Source organism: Phyllostomus hastatus, unplaced genomic scaffold (assembly GCF_019186645.2).
Source record: "Phyllostomus hastatus isolate PE091 unplaced genomic scaffold, TTU_PhHast_1.1 phas_scaffold_585, whole genome shotgun sequence".
NCBI classification, from domain to species: domain Eukaryota; kingdom Metazoa; phylum Chordata; class Mammalia; order Chiroptera; family Phyllostomidae; genus Phyllostomus; species Phyllostomus hastatus.
In genome coordinates, this window is record NW_025334037.1 from 9,144,510 (window position 1) to 9,168,163 (window position 23,654).

The following is a 23,654-nucleotide window of genomic DNA, read 5'->3' on the forward strand; positions in this document are numbered from 1 at the left end:
ATGAATGTTAAAGTTTATTTAAAAAAATGAAATTCAACTCCAAATTAATCTCATCAGTTAATACGCCAGGTTTACTTTTGTCATTTGGCTTTACAATATGGCCTCTTTGTTTATATCTTTGTTAATGCATTTCTCTGTTGACTGAAAGATTGGATAAAGACAAGGTGAAAGGAAGACACTTTGATATTTGAAATGATCTTAATGGTATCAATTATGTCCTTTTCTTTCTTATTTGAGATATGGGATTTTTGAACGATGTAAAGAGTTGGTAGAAGCAGGATATGATGTCAGGCAACCAGACAAAGAAAACGTGTCGCTTCTTCATTGGGCCGCTATTAACAACAGGCTGGATCTTGTAAAGTAAGTTGGGATAGATGTATATTAACTGTCCATTTGTACCTCTAGACCTCTCCTTCATTTGTCTTTTTCTTCAGGTGCACCTATGAATGTTGAACCGTCTGTGGTCCTTTATTGTAAGCGAATGCCCGAGTCTTTGTGCCACACACATCAGTTACCGGGCTCTGGAAGGGACCTTGCAGAGCATCCAGTCCAGGATTGTCACTGGCCCAGAAAGGAAAATCATAAAGATAGAGTTTAGGCAATGAAACTGAACATTTTTGAAAAGAAAAATGCATAAGATAAACTTTCTTAGGATAGAACAGAAAGATTCATGTAGTTTAGAAGAAACAGTGAACTATTTTACATTGTAATAATTCCAAGGGGTATAGGTGGGTAGAGGAATAATTTAACCTTTTTAAAAACTAAATATGGAATATGTTTTTAAGCAGGCATGTAAGGGATTATAGAAAATATTTTCTCTTTATAAAGCATTACTGCCCACCCATTGTTTTTTGTTTCTTTGTTTTATACCTTAGCATGTAAAATGTATGTGTGTATGTGAATGTATATATAATTTGTACTATACATATTTTAATCCTTGAGGTTTAGCAAAATTAAAATATACTAAAGTTTAAAATAAACACGTATACTCACAGGCAAACCCCTTTGTGGAAATAAATTGGTGTTTTGTTTCGATATGACTTACGAAGTACAACTTTGAAATAATGAGACTAATCCTGTAAACCGCAGAAGAAAATATGTCTCTCTACCTCACAGACTCACTTATACAGTGTATCATATCTGTGTCCCCAAGTAGAGGGCCACACACTCAAAATGTTGAACTTTTCTGGAAGGATTTTGAATTAATTTTTTTACTACTTTTAGGATTTATTTCCATATAAGTAATTCTAATTTTAAACTGTTTAAAGTGACATAATTTCTTGCAAGTTAAGTCTGTGTGAATCTAAACCTTTTGAATATAAACTGCTTCCAGACTGTGGTGGTAATTAGAGCATATAGAGTAGTTACCACAGGCTTGGTGTGCACGTTTTAATGGAATGCTCGTGATGGCAAGGAGCTTGACCAGGGTCTGTCTGATGCTGTTGGGTGAATCTTTCAGACTTCCGTGTATCTAGGGTTTTCAGGGAAGGTTCTTATTATAATTTCTGTTTTCTTATACATTTATTGCTAAAAAATGTGTGTTCTTTCTCAGTATGAATTTTAAGTTTTAAATCTTATTTTTATCTGTGTCTGTTTTTAACAGGTATTATATTTCAAAAGGTGCTGTAGTAGATCAGTTGGGTGGAGATTTAAATTCAACTCCTCTTCACTGGGCCATCAGGTAAAGGTTTCTTATACACTGAAATTGCTCTTCAAAGTCAAGTGACTTAAGTTTATTTTCTGATTATTAACAGTCAGCATTATCCAAGATTTTCTGTAATAATGAAAATGTTCTATTCTGTGCTATCCAGTATGGTAGCCACTAGCCATATATGAAATGTGAAATGGGGCTAATGTAAATAAGGATTTGAATTTTAAATTTTACTTAATTTTAACTAATTTGAATTTAAATACCCACATGTATGGTTAGTAGCCACAGTATTGGAAACTGCAGTTACAGACCATTTGAAAGGCTTTCTTTCCTTTTTCCCTCCTTCAATAAATGAAAAATATGTATTTATATATTTATATATATAGTCATTCATTTATATATATGTGAATGCAGCTTATATATATAAATGCAGCATATATATAAATGAATGCAGCTTTGAAGCATTTCCAAAGACAGAACTTAAGGCTTCACTATGATGCTCAAACTCAAATGTGTGTTTTATACTTTCTGTTTTAATCAAAATAAATATATTTGATCACATGAATAAAAGCGATAGTTCAATGAACTATAAACTCAAAAACAGTTCTTTTCTCTGATATGTATAGCCATCTGAAGGTGAAGTTAGTAAGTGCCTGTCTTGATACTTAACAGTTTCTTTATTTTTCATTTTAACTCCATTCTCTGTGGTTGGTGGGGTGACGTGAACCTGAAACTAAAATGAATAATTGTTTATTTAAGACAAGGAATGGAATCTTTTCTCTGTAGCCAAGAATGAAGAGTCTAGGGTTAACTCATCATTAAGCTACCCAGGCACAGTGCCTTCTTTGGAGAATGAGCTGTAATCACGTGTGGTGATACCTAGCTCCTTAAGAATAACACTATCAAAGCATAGCTGCCGTCTGAATGTTACGTTGCAGCATATCTGGCTCATGATTAATGTAAAGTAGCAACAGTGAGGTGCAAGTGGTTTTAAAGTTTACATTTTTAGCATTAGTCATGTAAAATGATTATTTGTACAGGGTAGCAACGTGAGGTTTCAGGTGGATTGGGAGGTTGTTAAGGCTATTACCTGTACTCAAGGAGGACTGTCCAAATGTACGTTTGGAGCATCTAAGTAAAAGACATTTAGAGAATCTCCAGGGTTTTAAAAATCTTAACTGTCAGGAAGTACTTTTTATATCTAACTAAATCCCTCATGTCTTAGGGATATCAATTTCTCCCTGAGTTTATTTTATTTTTCTGCATGCCACAGAACTCAGTATAATTTTTATTCTCTATTTACAGACAAGGGCATTTACCTATGGTCATATTATTACTGCAGTACGGTGCAGACCCCACTCTCATCGACGGGGAAGGGTTCAGCAGCATCCACCTGGCAGTGTTATTCCAGCACATGCCCATCATAGCGTATCTCATCTCAAAGGGACAGGTATATTCTGAAACGTATTTTATACTCCAGGTATTGCGGATTTGAAGAGATTAGGGAGATGATTAGTAGTCTGGTTTCGTGTTTAAAGTAGAAGTTACAGATATCCAGACATTCAGATATTAGCCTCTGTAAGTCTAGGTATTGAATACTCCTTTGTGGCTTCATTGGAGCAACAAGAATAGGTCGTTTAGCTCAGAAACATATAATAGATGTTTCTGAAACTTGTAAGCCTGTAATAGTTTTCCTTGTGACCCTAGTAATTTGCAGAGATTTTCAGAAACATGACTTCAAAGCCTGTATTTTTCTTCTGGTTGAATGTAGAAATGGTAGTCAGGTCACTGAATTAACCCGTCATTGCGTACATTGTTTGAGTCTAAATGGGAGACCAATTTGAATGTATGTTGCTTATTGTTCTCTAAAGTAATTCCATGAAAAAATGACTTGCCTTCAGAGGCAGCCATTTGTGGCACAGGTTAAATTATAGGTTATTGGCAGTGGGAGTTTCACTGTCAGCTATATTTGTCTGGGATATGCTTTCTCATAGCGAAGTAGTTTATATGTTAGCAGGCTCGCCTGTCACAGGCGTGGAAACATGTTTGCGCAAACGCTGTTGGAATGACAGTGTTGTCTTTAAATAAGCACTTTCTCTCAGACTCAGACGATTGAAGTAGGATAATTATAACCTTCCGGGGCTCACTTCGGAAAGATGTTCGAGGAGGAATCCTTTCTGCTTCGCTTCGGGTTCCTTCCCACGTTGTATTCCTCCAGGGCCCATGAGAATCTTCAGTAATTGAAACTCTTTTTTTTTTGTATTTTTTTTTTTTTTTGGCTTTGTTGGAGCCATTATCATATACTTTGAACCTAGGCCCATTTTATTAAAAGGAGATGTGATTTTCTTTTTTTTTTAATATTCTAGAAGAATAGAAAAGAAATTTTCATGTGTTACCCTTTAAAACATAATATGATAAATCCAAAAAATATGGTGAGTTGCCTCAAAAGCTAGGGAGTTTATTGTTCCCGGAAGTGTCTGAGGAGAGACTGGATGACCTTGTAAGAGACGGTAGTATGCATTGTCTCAGTTAAGGTCTAAACTAGATGACTTCTAGGGTATCTGCTTCTAAAGTCTCTTACATTTGATGGTGGTCATCGCTTTTCTCTTTTCCTTAGCCCTCTTTCATTCACATTATCTAACACCTTAAAGCATATATTCACGTATTCCCTGTAAAAATATTTTCATAAGCCAATGGATTTTTATACAGTGGCTGCGAAGCAGAACATTCTTTCATTCAAATGACACTTGAACCCTCCTTGTAGACACAGTTGATATGTTACAGAGAGACTTCTGTTAAGAGGAGAAAGAAAGCGGGCCGGGGCTGCAGGTAGGCTGACTGGCTCTTCTGTTTGAACAGAGTGTGAATATGACAGACGTGAACGGGCAGACGCCTCTCATGTTATCCGCGCACAAAATACTCGGGTAAGTGAATCTCGTTAAATTGGCTTATTCTGATTCTTGGTTCTGACAATTTCTTTTTTGTGTATATAATTGTAAGTATCTTACTCCGCGTGAAATGATACTGCATTCTGAAGATTCAAATAAGGTTTTCTACGCTATGACTGTGATTGGGACTTTTTAGGTAGTTGTATTTAGAAAAGCACCACTGAAATAAATTTTCCCTTATGGAAAAAGTTTGAAAACTACTATAACAAAATAATTTCCTTACAAAACTGGTAGAGATTTCATAGCATATACTTATTATACATTTCTTAGTTTGCATTTTCAAAAAAATGGCGACAAGTTTAAATGTTCTCATAATTTGAAATCTAGATGATAAATCTGCTTTCCGGAAAAGAATAGATGTTGAGGTTCACTGCCATTGTCGACTGCTCTGAAAATATTAATTATAACTGATCTAGGAAAACAGTTTATCGGTCCACATCAAGCACTTGCATATTTAAGTTTTTCTGTGTATTGTGATTAATGACCACCATATAGTCCAACTTCTGATTTTCTTCTCCCTTTATCAGTTCGTTTCCAGTGTAATGTTCAATTTCTGATTCTGCTTTTACTTTGGATTTCTGTCTTAGGAACTGAGTTAGTTCTGATACCATTTCCTTCTCATTCATAGAGTAGTGGGCTAGGAGTAGAATTGTATTAGAAAGCATTTTGTCTTCTTTGCTGGTAACTCTGAAGGTAGGCATAGTGTTTAAGGGTCTTGGTAGAATAAATAAAGTAGAATATTATTTTATTAAAAGACTCAAGTAGTCATGAAGGAAGGGCAGGTATTGATAAAGCAAAAATATTTTATTGAATTTTGCCTTCTAGTCCATGATTTTCTAAGATAAACACATATTTTAGGACATTATACCTGCTTTATTTAATAGTAGGTTAAAGGGAGAATGTGAAGTTAGCTTTTGGCTTATCTCCTCAAATATAATATTTTACATTTAGTTTTTAATTAGATAAATAACATAGAGTTTAATATTGGCCTAAGTTAAATGTACAATTTAAAAAAAGATGTTAACCCATAGAACAACAACATGAAAATAAAAGGTTGAAAAACAAAGGCAGTAGTGATGTGGAAATTGTGCTACCTGTACAGTAGACTGTCAGATAATATGTACTTTTGGGGGGAAGGCGTGCGCATGTCTCCTGTTAGCATTGCATAGAACTCTGCACAAAGAAGTCCCTCGTTTTCAGAATGTTCACTGATTTGTCAATTGATACATTAGCTTAAAAAATTGGTTATTTACATTTACCCCTCAAATCATTCATCTCTCTAATACCCCCTTGGTATTTTATTGTTTTGAAACAGGCCAGAACCAACTGGATTTCTTTTAAAGTTTAATCCTTCCCTCAATGTGGTTGATAAAATACAGCAGAACACCCCACTTCACTGGGCAGTGGCGGCAGGAAACGTCACTGCAGTTGATAAGCTTTTGGAAGCTGGTGCTAGCCTGGATATCCGAAATGTTAAGGTATGACCAGGTATTTATCTCCCTTAGCCTACTATAGCTTCAATGAGAGGGATGAAAAATTAACGTAATGGTAAGCTGTATATATGACTTAGTTACCGGAGGAGAGATATAAACAGTAACAGCTGGCTACCCCCAGAATATATATGTTTAGTCTATGATTCTGGTGAGTTTTTGAAAAAATGTCTAGTATCCATACTATATCCAACATGTAATTGATCTTTTCTTTCAGGGAGAGACACCTCTCGAGATGGCTGTACAAAATAAAAATCAGCTCATTGTTCATATGCTGAAAACAGAAGCCAAAATGAGAGCCAACAAAAAGTTCACACTTTGGAGGTGGCTGCAGAAATGCGAAGTATTTTCATAGGGGCCTTATTCTATAAGAGCTGTTTTGTTCATTTGTGTTTGTCTTGTAAGGCATCGGGAAACCAGGAGTGCTGCATTTCTTCTGATTGTATCTTCCCACACACATCCCACAACCCAGAGTTGGGAATTTGGCACTTTCATTGGCAAGGTGTTGTTTGTCCTCAACTAGATGGCTGTAAAATGACACGTTGCCTTGTAGACGTACATCATGGTGTACTTCCACATCTATTTAATCAGTGAATTGAAGTGTAAATGGTTTAGATTGTTTGGAAGTAAAAGGAAAGATACCTTTTTCAGGAAATTTTATGGAAACTTTTGTTAAAGGTCTTGTTCCTCAGTAACATTTTTTTTCCAAAAGGAAAATAGTTACATTCAAAATGTCTTGTTAGAATCATAAGGAGTTAGACTAAAAATAGTGATGTTGCAACCCACTTCAAGCATATGTCATTTCATAAGATAAAAGGAATCTGAAATTTCAAGAGATGAAATCCAAATTTTATTCCTTTTTTTAATTGACAGTTCTTCTGAGTGGTGCTCTTCTAAATGTAAAAGCGAAGTGAATAATAGAAAAATGAAGTTCAGCTTGTTCTTATAAATGGCCAGCAAAATCTAAGTCATAATAGTAGATTTAAATTGTTAAAAATGGGGTTTTGAATTGATTCCACTATTTTTAGTGGAATATATGATAGATGGCATCATCTTATCTAAAAATAATTGGTAACTATACTTTCAGAATGATTCTAAATCAACAGACACCAGATTTCTATGGAGAGGGTCATCAGGAATACTATACATGTTTTGCAGTTAGGTGTTTGGAGGTAGAGAGAAGGAAATAATGGTCCCTCCTCAGTTTCCTTTGCCGACCCTTCTGCATCTCCCCCACCCCATGCGGTAGGGTGCCCTAGGATTTTGTCCTTGTACTTCTTTTACATGTGTTCCTTCCCTTGGTGATTTCATGCACTTCCATGGCTTTAAATGCCATCTATATATTGGTGACTCCAGAAGTTATCTCTAGTTTAGACCTTTCCAGACTCATATCTCCCAGTTGCCTGCATGACTTACCAGTTCAGTGTCTGATAGGCATCTCCCAAATAACATAGCCGGAGCTGAACTGCTGATCTTCTCCGCACCCCACTAACTATTCCATCCATAGCTTTCCACATCTCAGTGCGTGGCACTCCAGCTTTCCAGCCACCTGTATGTTTTCTCAGTCACACCATGCATCTAGGCCGTTGGAGAAACATAGTTCTGCCCTCACCCGCCCACCAATGCCCTTTTGGTCCAGCCACCAATCTCTTTCATGTGACTTACTGCAGTGGCCTGACATCTCTCTGCCCCTACTCCCCTCTAGTCTGTTCTCAGCAAAGCAGCCAGATGAATCGTTTAAAATGTAAGTCAGTCCTGTCATTCATCTGCTCAGAATCCTGTCTACCTCCTCCCAGAATAAGAGCCAAAGTCCTTAACAATGGCTTACAGGGCCCTGTGTGGCCCAGCTTTTTATATACTATAAAATTCACTTAGTACATTTGTCTACTAGAATTTAAGCTTCACGAGAGAAAGACCTGAAATTCATTTGATATGTCCCAAGTGACTAGAATAGTGCCTCCCTATATACAGGGCGGGGCAAAAGCAGGTTGACAGTGTGAGTATGTGAAACACAGAGTTATTCTTGTCATAGTATTTATTTATTAATCACTGTATTATTTTCCATACGAACAGCTGCGAACCTGCTTTTGCCCCACCTTGTATGTGTACTGGAATGATTGTTGAATGAGTGAATAGTATGACTCGTCTGTGGGTGTTACATCTAGGGTTAAAATTTTGAAATCCATATTTAATTTGTGTTCTGAAATTACATCGCTGTAGATTCTAAGTTTACCTTTTTTTAAAAAAAAATCTAAACTTGCTCATTGTGTGTTATGCAGTCTAATTTGGAAGCATTTTAAAGATCTGGTATCATTTGAAATTATCCATCCTTTGAATATGGCTCAGAGAAGTAAATAGTGAAGAAGATAAGGCAGAATATAATTTCTCCCTTTGCTATTGAAAAGGCCCTGTTTGCTTCCAAGGTCATGTATGTGTTGCAGCTAAGGGGCTGCTTTGTAAAATTGTGGTGCCCAGCGTCCATGCAGTAGTCACACTGTTGCTTCATAGACTCGTTCTTTTCACTTTGCCGGGATGTGTTTCAGTCTTTGGCATCTCTGTGACTTTGACACTGAGAACCAGTCCCTTCTTGAAAGTCTCCTCCCTGGCTTCTGTGGAACCTTTCTTTCTCCTGGTTGTCAAGCTGCCTTTCTGGTCACACTGGTCACACTTTCTTAGTCACCTCCGAGGACTTAGCTTTTTCTCCTTAAATGTGTGTTGGCCAAGATTCTGCCCCTTTGCACCTGCACACAGTCCTTGGGAGGTTGTTCACTCATGGCTTTACCACCTATACACTGATGCATTCCAGCCTTCTCCTGAGTGGTAGACCTGCTCCTCTGACTGCCTCCTGGGTATGCTCCAGATGTCCATAGGCATCTAGAAACCCACATGGGCTAACCTAAACTCACCTTTTCTGTAAGCGTGTTCCTTCTAACCCTCTTTGTTAGGGGATGGCACCATCTGGTGCCTGGGTTGGAGCTCGTGTGCTCTCCTCATCAGACCTTGAGCATCCTGCTTTTTGCATGGCCTGTTTGTCCTGCTTGATGCTTTCTGGCATATACTGCTGTTTGCAAGAAATTATTATTTTTTTAAACATCAGCTATTTTTAACACTTTTCCAAACAACCACTATTGGAGGGAAGGAAAGCAAAACAAAGTATGTGTCAGCAACATTTAGAAAATGTAAGACTTTTAAAAGATTGTTTCTAAGATTTGTAATTTCCCAAACTTTAAATTTATCAGTCAGAAATTTTGAAGGAAAACTGTGTGTTCTGCTGTTGTATTACTTGTTATTATATGTTAGAAAGTAGTGCTTCTAATAAACTTATTAGGTACTTAGGAGGTAAAATCCATAAAGTTCTAAAATTCTGAATCTCTTAATAGCTCTTCCTGCTGCTGATGCTTTCTGTGATTACCATGTGGGCTGTTGGATTCATATTGGACTTCAATTCAGATTCTTGGCTTTTAAAAGGATGTCTTCTAGTAACATTGTTTTTTCTGACATCTTTGTTTCCAAGGTGTGTATATTAGTCTTTGTAAGGCTGATTATTGCATTCCAATTTGATTGCTTATTTCTATTGTTGATTGGCTGGAATCACAGATTTTTTTTTTTATTGAGCTGTGTTACTTATCACATAGAAACATCCTCAGGGTTGCTGGGAGGGAAGGGCTTTAGTAGAATATGACTGAACTGAAAGCTACCTGATCAACCCAATAATTTAATTGAATTGACAATTAGTGGAAAATAAATACCTTATTTTTTAAATGTTAATTTTGATGAATAATGGGGAGATTTTTGTAACTAATTTGCATCTTGAAGCATTTTTGCTCAACTTTCAGAAATTTTGCTTTTTCTTTTTTTAAGTCTAAATTCATTTTAACCTAGTTATTTTTGCTCTTAATGTTATTTAGTTGAAACATCCTAATTAAATCACAGGAGGTTATAAATAGCAACTATGGTATGGTTCTATTTTTAGGAAAACATTTACACATGATTATGTCTAGTCATTGGTTAAGAGTCAGATTGCCTGGATGCAAGTCAAGCTTCACCGTACAGCAGGCCAGCGTTGGAAAACTTGTTTTACCTTTCTGTGCTTCAACTTACTCGTGTATAAAATGGGGGTAATAATTGTCACAATGCTTGCCTCATGGTTAATACACATACAGTGGTTCGAACCATGGCTGGGACACAATACTCAGTAATCTCTTCACACCCCAGTCTCCTCTTTCCTTTCTCAGTAAAAGGGCATCTCGTACCTCCTGTGAACAAGGGGTATTTTCCTTGGATTACTGTCTTCCTCGATTCTTCTCTTTACTTCCCACATCCAGCTCATTGCCAAGTCCTTGCTTAGCCTCCAGTGGGTCTGCTCTCTCCATCTACATGACTGGCCCCCTGGCCAAACCTCTGTGAACTGTACTGACTCCTGCTCTTGCCCTCTTCTGGGTCATTCCCACTTAGCAATCAGGGTTGTTTTCTAGAAAGGCAAATCAGTTTCTGTCCTTTTCCCCTGCTCAAACCCTCCCAAGGGTTTTCCTTGTACCCAGAATAAAATCCAAACTCCTTGCCTAGGAGATATTATGTGATTTATTCCTTCCCCCCTGACTTCATCTCTTTCTTTCCTTGTTCTCCAACTTTCTTTCTGTTTCTAGAACACATCAAGCTCACCCCACCCAGGCCCTTGGCTTGCACTTGTGTCTGTCTGACACGTTCTGATTGTTGTGTAGCTGGAGACGTCTCCCGCTGGCCTGAGTTCCAGCTGCGCCTCCTTAGTGAGGCCTTCCCTGACACCCTGATCTGTTTTCTTGGCAGCACTTAATCAGTGTTTCCTGCAGTGTAAGGCCCATACAAGCAGGAAACTTCTCTCTGGAATGAGAGAAAACTGAAATGATCCACAGAAAAAGACCTAAAAGGAAATAGTGTTGCTCCTTTAGGGTATGATTATGAGATTCCTGTGTCCTCCTTATGCTTGCCAGCATTTTCTGGAATAAGCATGTACATACTTTGTTCCTAAGAAAAAACAGAGTGTTACAGGACCCTTAACCATTTGGCCACTCAAGAGCAGAACTGTTGGCTGGAAATGAATTAGAATTTTAATGTAAAATAGAAGCTCAAATTTCTGAAATATAGCAAAGTGCCTAAATTGTCTGCTATTCAGAAAACTTGTAACGTAAGGGATAGTCATTCATTTTCCACCAATTGGATTGGCTCAGCCTCCAAATAAATTTTAAGCCCGATCATCAGTTATCACAATCATCACTCCCCTCTCTTTTCCTTCCCTCCCCAGCCAGAGAGAAAGCAAGGGCAGTATTTACTGACCTTGGATAGGGGCATTTGAGGTTCAGTTTCTTATAGTAAAAACCTGCATTATAAAACATGTACATGAAAGCTTTTGTTTTCGATGGCCCTGAGTTGAGGGCTTCACATGCGAGGCTTGGCATCTGGGCTCAATTCCGATGGGAGACACGTGCATATAGCAACTTTATCTACGCTGCTTTCATTTCTGCCACACTCCTCTGTAGGGCCCCAATTTCGTGGAGGCAAGCAGCTGCAAACTTCTACTATTATTGGGCTCCAGGGGCAGTTGCTTATTGATACAGGCTGCTACGTGACCCCTGTCAGAAGTAGACAGTCTCTTACAAATGAGGTAGTTCTTAATTAGTTCAAACACATTTTTGCTGCAAAATCTCAGACAGGTCAAGCCCTGGAGGTTATGTGGGCTCCATATGGCCTATTCAGGCAGCATATTGGGTTTGGGATTTTAATGCTTCTCAAATATTTTATCATAATATGCTCATGATCTTGATAGCTTACCCTTTTCATGCCCATCATCAACTCTTGTTTTTTCCTGGTACAAATTTTAAAACAGATCCAGGTAAACTATCTTCATGCATAGATTTACTATATGGAATATTTAATATGAAAGACAGATTTTTTTCTTTTGAAACTACAACATTAACATTTGAGTAAGTCATATGTGGATTTCCAAGCTTTTTGTTACTTTAGTGAGAGGGTTAGTGACAACTAGTGCCACTTTCAGCCTTTTGTGCCTTTTTATGTCCAGGGTCTGCCTCTCAGGCTGGTTGTGGGAAGAAAGGACTTCAGGTTATGTGCATCTGTGTGTTTCAGAAACATATTGCTATAGACTCTAGAAGAAAGCTTTATAGATGTGAAGGTGGATCTCTAAATATTTAAAATTCTGCATTTTGGAGTATTTGAACATAGAGGATATGCCTCCCCCCTCCAAAAAAAAAAAAAGAAATACAAGTACGAGTGTCTCAATAGAAATAAGAAAGATGCACTGAAAACACGACATGGTTGGGAATGAAGCAATGTGTAAAGTAGCTGTAAGGGCGAGAACACCCACTTGAGAGTCCCTGTGCCTCAGTTTCCTCGTGTGGAAAGCGGTGCACAGTGGGCATCAGTGAGTGGAAGCTGTTGTTTGTGGAAGCAGTAATTTTCATTACTGTTGTTATTCAAGGGAATTTAGAACTGAAATGGGTACGAGTCATGCTTGTTTTCACTAATACCGTGTGTTTATCCTTTTTTCCTTTAGGCTGCTGGTCGGGTATAAGAACCTTGTATACTTACCGATGGCCTTCCTGCTAAGTTCCATTTTCTGGATGTTTGTGACTTGGTTCATCTTATTCTTTCCTCATATCCTTCGAGTTTAAATACAAATGCCTGTCTCTTTGCCTTAAAAAAATAAAAACCAGTAATACCATTGTTAGAAATTGAGGTATTAGAAGAGATCCAGGGAATACAACTCACATTTGTATTTATTTAATGATTGTGGTTGAAGATGTTTAATGTTGAAAATCTACTCAACCTCGGAAATATTCTCAGCGCACACAGTGGAAACAGTAGGTGTCTAATATTTATTACTCATTAGGAAACAGTGAAATGAAATGTTTTACTTGGACCCACAAAAATTTCTTGTATTGCCTTAAGTTTCTCTTGAAGGTCAGATGGTTCGTTTAACTGGTCAGTAGCTGTAGTTGATTGACGCATCTTCTGGGCGCCAGGGTGACCCTTGAGGGAGGGATTTGGGGGAAACACCCTCCTCAGCGACAGTCAGTGCAGTGTGTGGTTCTTAGTCCACAAGTGGAAGTACTGATAAATCTACTTTGCCACCCAAAACAATATGGGAAGCAGAACTTTCAGAGAACACTACTCCCAATGTGTAATCTACTCTGAAATTTTATGTTATCCTATTGTATTTCTTTTTTAAAGAATGCTGGTCACCACACACTGCACTCTTCCATGGCCTGCCAATGGACGGCAGCCGGTGGTGTAAGACAAAACTCACCTGAGGAGTAGGATCATCACCAGAAGAGCAGGGCTCAGGCGAAGTCCAGCCTAGGGGTGTGCTGTGCTTTTATGTTGACCGAATCCAGTCTCCTAGAAGGGGGGCCAAGGGTTCTTTCTTAGTTTATATCTATTTATAGCTCCCAGAGGAGGGAAGCATTTTCTTCAATTTTTGTGCTTCCCACCTCTTTCCAGGATCCTTTTTCACCTTCCTAGAAAGTCACCTTGCACTCTAGAAAGCTGTTATAAATTTATTTTCCTTACAGGTGGGAGAAGGAATATAGTGGCTAGAAATGTACCTTTAAGCATTTCATTATGTAATATAAAAATAATAGAATTTACAAGTAACCATGAGTGCATAAAGTAACAGCACGATATACCTCAGAATCATCTGTGCTGGTCCCAAGGCTGGTAATAAATTCAAGGGTAATTGACATGACACTGAGAAGGGATGGCTGATGTTTTTGTTTACCAAACCATGTGGCAGTGGAGTAACAACAGTTTTAAAATTGTGTTTCTTGATGAGTTTTTAAAATGTGAGCAATCTACATTATTTTAAATATTGTACGAAAAGTGATATGGTTATTATTTTGAATTATTCCAAATGTGTAGAATCAATAAACAACATTGTAACTCCACCACAGTTTGAAAACCTCCATTGCAGAACTTAAAGTAGTCAGTATTTGTGAAGATTCCATTATATCACAAGAACTGATTGCCGCAGCTAGATCAAATCTTAAGATTTTGGAGTTGACAAGATGGGGTGTTTTACTCACATGTGCAGCATAAAGCTGGTGGAGGATCTAGGACCCACTTGAGCCCTGCTACTGGTGAGGGAATGTCGGTCAGTAGGTGGCACACTTCGCCGTCAAATCAGTGACTGTCAATGCTGTTCGAAGGCCCTGCGAATGAACTGAAGTGCTGCCCTGAACCAGCTGTGGTTGTGCTGGTCTTCGAGAGTCAGAGCAGATTCTGGTTGCAGACGGGGGGAGGGGGGATGTCTGAAGTTCTGCCTCTAACAAGCTCCCACAGTTTGAACAGCAAGGGGTTAGAGTCTTAAGGCCGCCTTTTCTATTCTGAAGTTTGGCACAAGACGTCTTGGCAACACCTTGGACGGCAAATACAGTTACTGTGTCAATCATGATTTAAATTGAGCAAGGAAAATTGGTTTATTACTGGTATATTGGTTTATTACTGCACAAAATTTTACTGGAGCAAAATTTAACTTTTTAAACAAAGAATTTGTTCCAATTCAAAAACATTGCAAAGTGGGAACCATTTATCCTTGAAGCACTTTTTATCTTCATTTATAACATCTGCCTTTCCTAAATATTTGATTTATAATCACTTTGCACAGAGAGCAATTTCTTTTGTTTCTAAATTAACTCAGCCTAAATAAGTTACAATTATGTACTATGCACTAGGAGGTTTCTGGCAAGAATTTATCTGATATATAAAAAAATATTTTTAGTTTAAATCTCTGAACCAAATGGCTTGTTTTTTTAAATGATTTTGTTAAAACGATCAGAAACTATTTTTCTGGATGCTCTCAGGAGAGCCACATTATACCGTTAGAGGTTAATTTATTTGGATCTTGAATGTTTTTTAGTCTTCAGGATGTTCTTCATGTATTGCAACTCTTCCTATCAATATTTCTTGTGAGTTTCAACTGTTGAGGAGGGGTTAATTTGTCAACTATGACCAACTTTCCATAGGATTAGAACACAGAATGGGGCCAGGTTTGCGGGCAAGGATGTGTTAGATAAGGGAAGGTGAGGAGAGAATGCAGAGGATAGGGATTCTTAGGTACAAGTGATAAAGTTTGCATGTGTCATAACTATGCTCTTCAGCGAAGTCTGACATGTTCCTTAACCTGGCGTTAACATCTCGCAGGCACTCCTTTCTATTTTGCTTTTATTCTCAGCATAATAGGCTTCCTCTACTTCTTCTACAAGACTTGGGCAACAGATCCAGGCTTCACTAAGGCTTCTGAAGAAGAAAGGAAAATGGTGAGCTTTCTTTGTGATGTTACTGTTCTTTTTTTTAATAGTAGAGTGTGTAAACTTCAGAAGATCACAGCCTGGTTGGTTTTGTCCTGACTGTACCTTTAGTGCCTGGCACCTCATAGGTGCAGCATCAGTGTGGAATGAATGAATCAGCAGAATGAGATTTCTCCACTGTCACACTTTTTCATTTGCTTATATGAAAGTTTAAGACAATTTTAAACTTTTATTAAAGCAATACCTCACCAAGACTTTTTCATATGTAATTTCTGTCAGCAGAAATGGTCTTTTACTGCTTTATAGTTAGAGACTCACCCGTATTTTTTGGAGTATGAGACGCACCCCCCCGCCCGCCCCAAATTTGGGAGGAATAATGGTTGTTAATGCTGCTATTGAGTTCTGTTTACCTTTACATTGGTGAAATATTATGTTATTTATGTTATTAAATATTTTACCACATTTGTTGCTTCAAAATTTCTTTTCCTATTTTCCTCTAAAACCTAGGTGCGTCTTATGGTCCGAAAAATACAGTAGATGCTTAGGTAATGATCATAGAGCTTAAATTCCCTCATCTGATACATGGCGTAGGCAGGAGCCAGGGCGAGTCCTCCTCCTCACTGACTGAAGAGATGCCCCTTCTCTTCCTCAGATGTGCAGTTGTCAGGTGACATGGCATGTCCTCCATTGCTCATGAATGTTTTCAAGTTGAGGGGAGTGTCATCTGTGTTACGTAAAGCCAGTGTTCCTCAGAGACAGCTGTTGGTGTTTATAGCGATCAGTTCTGTTGTATACTGACAGGTTTTGGTTCTTCTTAGGAGTGTCCATGTTTGTTCTTCTTTGGCAGATTATAACTGGGGATTATTGCCCTTTTGATGGAGAGAAGGGGGTATAATTTTTGTGCATTCTAATTTATTGGCTGTCCTTGAAAATGCAGCCTTGAAAAGTCTCATTATTTCAGGCACAGAATGATTTGTTGGCAAGTCTTAGAAATTGCTTTTTTAGCTACCTCAGTCTGGAGAGAGAGCTGTGATTACGGTATATGACCACGCATTATACATTCCCCTGCATAGCACAAACCTAAGGTCAAACTCCGTGTCTTTTAGAACATCATCACCCTCGCAGAGACGGGCTGTCTGGACCTCAGGACATTCTGTACATCGTGTCTTGTGAGTGAGTCTTTTCTTTATATTTTGTTCCCATTGTAAAAGCAAATTCTTGGTTATGTTGCTCATGTAAGCATGTATTAAATCTTCATGGTATATTTATATACCTTTGTTTCTACTGGGTTCTAATTTTGCATTACTGTCAGAACAATTTTCTGCCTTGAACATATGGGAGAAAGATATTTATAATCTTTCGAAGTTGCCTATGATTAAAAATCTTGTATGTTTTGTTTGCTTTTTCCTGTCACGAAGCATATGTTAGAACTAACTTGGAGTCAGAGGCTCATAATGGCCCTAGGAGTAATTTAGTGAAACTTCTCATTTTGCAGTTGAGGAATCATGACCTAAAGGGAAAAAGGAACTTTCCCTAAAAGATTGGCAGAGCCAGAAATGTAACTCAGGTTTCTTTTCTCTTAGTCCAGTGCTCCTGGTGCAATAGGGTACTACCTTGTTTCCCGTTAGTCAGTGTCAGTAGGCTCGGGAATCCAAATCCCCTTTAGTGAGGGCTTCAACGAATTAGGCATGGAGAAGTAAATATTGTGTTAATAAGGCATTCCAGAGCCTCTTTGTGAATTGGTGATCTACTGTTTAGGATTATTTGTGCCAGCGTCTTTTTGATTTAAGAATAAGATTTTGCTTGTAATTTGCTACCACTCTGAGACACGGGTTTATGCTTGGGCCTCTCTTAATTGCCCACTTAGGTGAGGAAGCCATTAAGGTCACTCCATTGCCCTGCATGCAACTCCTGTGTCGCCCGATACGATCAGCACTGCCTCTGGACTGGACGCTGCATAGGTGAGAGACTGAATTTTTCCGTTACCACTGCAAAGCTAAGCCTATATTTAGTTATGTGTGTGACTCATAGGAAAAGTGGAAGAGAATCCATTTGGTAGCTCTTCCTCATCAGAGAATCATCTCTACAGTATAACACTTTTGGAAGACTGACTTTTGATGTTAATAATGATAATATCATTTTATAGTATTTTAGCATTTATAGTGTACTTTCGTGTACTGTATCCTATTTGATCATCAGGTATCACTCCTATTATTATCTACATTTTAGAGTTGAAAAATTTTAAAAGAAAAAAATTACTTGCTTGAAACCACTTGAGTAGTATCAGTCTTCTCCAAACATGTTCTCCGTGTTTTGTGTTCCTTGTTCACATTCTCCGCTTGTCCTCCTCCAGGCTCAGGTAGGAGGTAGAACTAGAGGTGGCAGAGACCTGGGGGTTGCCTTCCACCCAGGGAGTATTTCTTGTCCTGATCCGCAGTGCTGGGTTTCCTCTGAGCCATCCCAGTAAAACCCTGGGGTTTGTTGTTAGGGACTACAGTCGCGGGTCTTTAGAAGACCGTGCTTTCATGGGAGAAGACATGCTTTTATGAACTTTATGAACAGAATGCTGCCCCAGCTCAGTCAGGTGTCCTTGATACACTTCGATGTTCTTTACTTTTCCTAGAGAACAGGTGAAATGACCTCTTCTAAATAAGTAATGAATAAATACTGGTTCAGTTAACACGGATAAGTGACCATGGCCTACCAGAGCCGTTTGGTTTTGGTTTAATGGTATTAAAAGCAGAGCAACTGTTTATTTCTTTACTCTGGTGAAGACTTTGGACAGGAAAGTGGTTAATAAGGTCTTGAGCTGGAAAATCACTGTAAGGAATATTAACTATGTTGATTTTTTTTTTGATGCAGGTTTCGGCAACCATCGCTATTACATATTCTTCTTATTTTTCCTTTCCATTGTGTGTAACTGGATTATATATGAATCTTTCATGTGTAAGTATAATTCTTTCTCACAGCAAGCTCATGCACCCACCCCCACATACGCTTTCCCTTGTAAGCTTTTGTATGTCCCGTTCTGGCTGGGCGACTATAACCTGTACCCACTAATAAAAAGAGAACGGATGCCTGTGAACTCTGGGCATTGGAAAGCTGCACGAAATGCTAGAATATGTTAGTTGTCAGTACCTTTGAAGAAATTTTACTCTAACATGACCTTGATAAATTAGGGAAGTGGTCAAAAATACGAATTCATTTAAGGCAAGTGCAGATTGATACCCCAGTGAGAGAAAGGAGAATCAGCTGCTGAGTACACAGCCAGGGAAGTGGTAAGTAAATAAGGCAGGTGAGGGGGAGGTTGGTGGTAGAGAGGTGGCAGGGGTTGGAAGGTGGTCACAGTTATTAAGGAACAAAACTGAAAGCACACATTCTTTGATGAATGTCAGGTCACAACTTATAACTGATGGAAAAAACTGCCATTAAAAAGTTGGAAATAATAATTTGGAAGAAAATATTAGATCACTTACTCTGCATCCCCAAGGAAAGAAAACAACTTTTTAGTAGCAGTATAAAGGCGGCCTCTAGGGGTCTCAGGTGGGGAGTGACATCCAAACGTCCCAAGGTGATAACGAAGAACAGGGTTTAAAAGGAAGCCAGAAGGATTTTGGTAGCTCCTGAGAACTTCAGGACTGTGCGTTTCAAACCTTGCCCAGGTTACCTGCCTGGAAAATCCTGTAGTGCTTGTAGTTTACTTTGACTTTGTTTAACTGTTCACTATTTGTTTGTTTTGAAAGCTTCGGGAGAATTTGCCTCTACAGGCTTCATGGCTGATGTGTTTCCATCCCCCCTCCTGTTAAATTTATGCTCAGGTCTTGTATTTTGCCAATTAAATACTAATTTGTTGCTTGAACAAAAAATTGGGAATTTTCAGGAAGATGTTAGGAAAGTGTTTTCTTGCCTTTTTTTCCTTTTTCCTTTATCATTCCAAACTCCACCCCCGGTATCTCCCCACCCCTCCCTCTTCTTTGGTTTAAATTTTGTTTCGTTTTTGAAAGATAATTCCTTCTACACTATTTCCCAGCTTCCCAGCTTCCCTCCCCAGAAACATCCAGAATTATGTTTTGTTTGGTCTGGGGTTTCATTTTTAGAGATTGTTAATACCTTTTTGAAATGGTTTCTTTTTCGCCCTGCTACAGGCGTGGAGAGGGCTTTGGTTATATCTTGCCAGCCCCGTTCCCACCCACACCTCGGGTGTCTGATCCCTAGGGAATGCGTTTGTGGCTCAATATAACTGTCACCATCTCAGATGGATCTAACAGTCAGAAGTTTGTGTTCCCTGATCTCAGTTCTTGTCAAAGGCCATCAGTAATCCTGAGCATTGGGATTTAAAACCTCTTATTAGGTCCTGTGGTGAAAGAAAGAAGAAGGTTTTTTGACAGTGCTTTCTGTTGAAAGAGCTGCCCTTTGAAGGCCTGACATTAAAGCATATTCCTGGAAAACCTTTTTAAGCTGGCCCGTGGACCAGCCTGTGCCTTGGACTTGATCCTGGGGAAAAGGAGCCAGATTTTACACCACTCTTGTCTCTCCCCCTTCTCTCTCTCCTCTAAAAATAGTCCCCTTTGTCTGGTGCCTCTGTCCAGCATAAGACTGTATTGATAAGGACAGAAGTGGTTTTCCATCATGTTCATTCTTTCCAAGTTGCTTTCTTATTACACGCATTGGTTGCTCCCTCCTCTTTGTCTTTATTCTCTGGCTCTGAACCAATTTTTGTATTACATTTTGTTTCTTAGTAACAGTCCCACCTGTATGTGCATTTACAACTGTGTAGGAAAGCTGAACATATTTTGTTACTTCTATCCCATTTATATTTCAACAACATTTTTTTACAGTGAAGGAGGACATTGGGTCATTTATCATTATTTCACACACAGGAAAAATGAACTTTCAGTGCTCCATGTTTCTAATGAGCCCTCACTGTCACCCCACCTTCTTTGTTTAACCATTAACACCCCTGTTGCCAGAGCCCTGCTGCACACCCTCCCCCTCGTGCGATCCAGTTGCAGCTACTTCTGGCTCCGTGCACTCACCGTCCAGTTTACCCTGTGAGGTCTGTTTTCAGGGCAGACAGTAAGTAACTGAAAGTGTGTGCGTCACACAAGTTACAGGGAGAAAGGTCTTAGATCATTGCTAGAAAGTGCATTGTGACTGCTGGAGCTACCTAAAGGTGAAAGCCATTGATTTGGAACAATATGAGTTCCCTGTCATTAGCCCCTGACCACCTGTTAAGAATGTGTCAGTACATATTAAAGTATTGTATTGCATGAGATAATTCATATGGCCACTTATGGCCATATCTTTGATATTAAATCTGAAATCAGTTCTATGGAAACTTCAGTCTGAGGTCATGCTGTGTTATCAGAAAAATTCCCAGAAGAGAACATTTGAAATCCATAAGGTGAAAGAAAGTAGATATTCTTTCTCACTCAGCTGTTTTCTCTGCCTGTTGTTGGAAATTATGATCTTTTATGTCGTACCAGATGCATGGAATGCGCCTCTCTTTGGGGTCCTGCTGAGAAGCTCTGAAGAGTGTAATCTGCTTTGTTACCTTGATTGCTACTCGGTGATGATTGCTATTAGAATGCTGTGGCACATATTCATGAAAGATAGATGGGAATTAAATGATACTAAAAAAAACCCCAGATATTTGGGACAAGAATGGACAGAAGTTGATAGCAAAGTCATGGACTCACTTTCTTCCAGTCTCAGGAATTCTTAAGTATTGCTTTGGGAAAAAGTCTAAAATTACTCATGAGCTTGTCGGAAACATTTATGAAACTTCCAGGCACAAGTCTGCAGAATTCTCCTTTCAAAACCAACTTGCCCTTTAAGAACAGTCATGGCGCCTATAAAAGTCATTGGCTTTATGTAACCTTGAAGGTCTGTCTGTTCCCTTGTTTCTTCTGCTTCCTACCTGTGTTCACCTTACTGCTGCTCTTAGATAGCTACATGGGTTAGAGGTCAACATCATGGAGGCCTTAGTGAAGTCCTCTCTTTTAACTGGCACTCAAATAGGTTCTCCTGGGGAGAAAAGACTGACCTGTGATCATATGAATCTTGCTCTGTATTCTTTTCTGGGGGTGTCTTTCTCGTGAGTTTCCTCACCTGGACTTATTCCCACTGCAGAATAAATTACGGTGCCAGTGCCGAAGTACATGCAGTGACTACGTGCTCTTAGCTTGTGTTCCAGTGGTATCTAGGTGCTCATAGGATTTCTTGTGCCCGCAGCAATGGCATGTTGATCTGAACCCTTAATAAGAGTTTATATTTAGCTCTGTGATAGGCCCATATCTTGCTGTAACTTGGATAAGACAGAATTTTCCAGGACAAATATTTATTAAATATAATCATTCTCAGTTGTCAAGTCCTTGAACAGTTAACTTCTCTGGCCAGTGCATTATGCTGAATATGCTGGTTTTAGTGATGGTTTGATGGACCATTTTTTGCTTTTATTCTTTCACTGCCATGCAGTGTTACCATAGTCTTAATTAACAGTGAGGTACGCTTTTTTTAAGTATATTTTCTTGATTATGCTATTACAGTTCTCCCAATTTTTCTTCCTTTGCCCCCCTCCACCCGTACCCCCCTTCCCTCCAGCATTCCCCCTGCTTAGTTCACATCCATGGGTCATGTGTGTAAGTTCTTTGGCTTCTCCATTTCCTATGCTATCCTTAACATCTCCCTGTCTATTTTGTTCTTACCAACAATGCTTCTTATTCCCTGTACTGTTTCCCCCATTCTCCCTCCTCCCTTTCCCCACTGATAACCTTCCAAATGATCTCCATATCTATGATTCTGTTCCTATTCTGGTTATTTGCTTTGTTTGTTTGTTTGTATTTAGATTCCGTTGTTGATAGTTGTGAATTTGTTGCCTTTTTAATGTTCATGATTTTGATCTTCTTTTTCTTAAATAAGCCCTTTTAACATTTAATATCTTGGTGATGATGAAGGATTAGCTTTTACCTTGTCTGGGAAGCACTTTATCGGCCCTTCCATTCTAAATGATAGCTTTCCTGAATAGAGTAGTATTGGTTGTAGGTCCTTGCTTTTTATCACTTTGAATACTTCTTGCCAGTCCCTTCTAGCCTGAAAAGTTTCTTTTGAGAAATCACTGACAGCCTTATGGGCACTCCTTTGTAGGACACTCTCTGCCTTTCTCTTGCTACTTTAAAGATTCTCTCTTCATCTTTAACCTTTGATAACTATGTCTTAGTGTGGTCTTTTTTGGGTCCAACTTGTTTGCAACTCTCTGTGCTTCCTGGACTTGTATGTCTGTTTCCTTCACTAAATTAGTCAAGTTTTCTTTCATTATATTTTCAAATAAGTTTTCAATTTCTTGCTCTTCCTCTTCTCTTTCTGGCATCCCTATGATTTGAATGTTGACATGTTTAGAGATGTCCCAGAGGTTCCTGAACCTCTCCTCATTTTTTTTTTTTTAATTCTTGTTTCTTCTTTCCATTCTGGTTGAATGTTTATTGCTTCCTTATGCTCCAAATCATTGATTTGAATCTCAGCTTCCTTCCCTTCTCTGTTGGTTTCCTGTGGATTTTTCTTTATTTCATTTAGTGTAGCCTTCATTTCTTTTTTTTTTTCTGATTTTTTTAAAAGATTTTATTTATTTATTTTTAGAGAGGGAAAGGAGGGAGATAGAGAGAGAGAGAGAAACATCAATGTGTGGTTGCTGGGGGTCATGGCCTGCAACCCAGGCATGTACCCTAACTGGGAATCGAACCTGTGACACTTTGGTTCGCAGCCCGAGCTCAATCCACTGAGCTATGCCAGCCAGGGCCAGCCTTCATTTCTTTATGTTGTTGTCGTACTCAAGTTCTCTGATCATCCTGATCACCAGTGTTTTGAACTCTTGCATCTGATAGGTTAGTTATCTCCATTTTGTTTAGTTCTTTTTCTGGGGTTTTGTTCTGTTCTTTCATTTGGGCCTTATTTCTTTGTCTCCCCAATTTGGCAGCCTCCCTGTGCTTGTTTCTGTGTATTAGGTAGAGCTGCTTCTACTCCCTGTTGTAGTAGCATGGCCTATGTAGGAAAGGCACCTATATAAACTGTGTGGGGTGGAGTCTTAGGTATTTTCCAGGGCAGGGCGAACTGCTTCACTGCCTTGTGGTGTGTGGGGAGAGCTCAAAAAGGGAACAGTGCCACTGCCTGGCTTCTGGATATTCACCTGGCACTCTTCCTGATTCCAGTCACTTCACCCTCTTCCCATGTGCAACTGGCGCCCTTCTAGCTGCTGCCCTGGTGGTGA

The 23,654-nt window shown here is 38.9% G+C and overlaps 1 protein-coding gene across 2 annotated transcripts in view; it reads left to right on the plus strand.

Annotated features, from left to right (window-relative positions):
- Nucleotides 1-23,654, plus strand: part of ZDHHC13 (zinc finger DHHC-type palmitoyltransferase 13) — a 45,737-nt gene that overhangs the window by 14,979 nt on the left and 7,104 nt on the right. For both annotated transcript variants that reach the window (XM_045825628.1, XM_045825629.1), the window contains exons 3-14: nt 238-360; nt 1,604-1,681; nt 2,957-3,101; nt 4,511-4,575; nt 5,915-6,077; nt 6,307-6,432; nt 9,470-9,603; nt 12,640-12,740; nt 15,276-15,400; nt 16,498-16,560; nt 17,259-17,352; nt 18,254-18,337. In XM_045825628.1, coding sequence (XP_045681584.1) covers nt 238-360; nt 1,604-1,681; nt 2,957-3,101; nt 4,511-4,575; nt 5,915-6,077; nt 6,307-6,432; nt 9,470-9,603; nt 12,640-12,740; nt 15,276-15,400; nt 16,498-16,560; nt 17,259-17,352; nt 18,254-18,337 — 1,301 coding nt within the window. The remainder of the gene's footprint in view (nt 1-237; nt 361-1,603; nt 1,682-2,956; nt 3,102-4,510; nt 4,576-5,914; nt 6,078-6,306; nt 6,433-9,469; nt 9,604-12,639; nt 12,741-15,275; nt 15,401-16,497; nt 16,561-17,258; nt 17,353-18,253; nt 18,338-23,654) is intronic.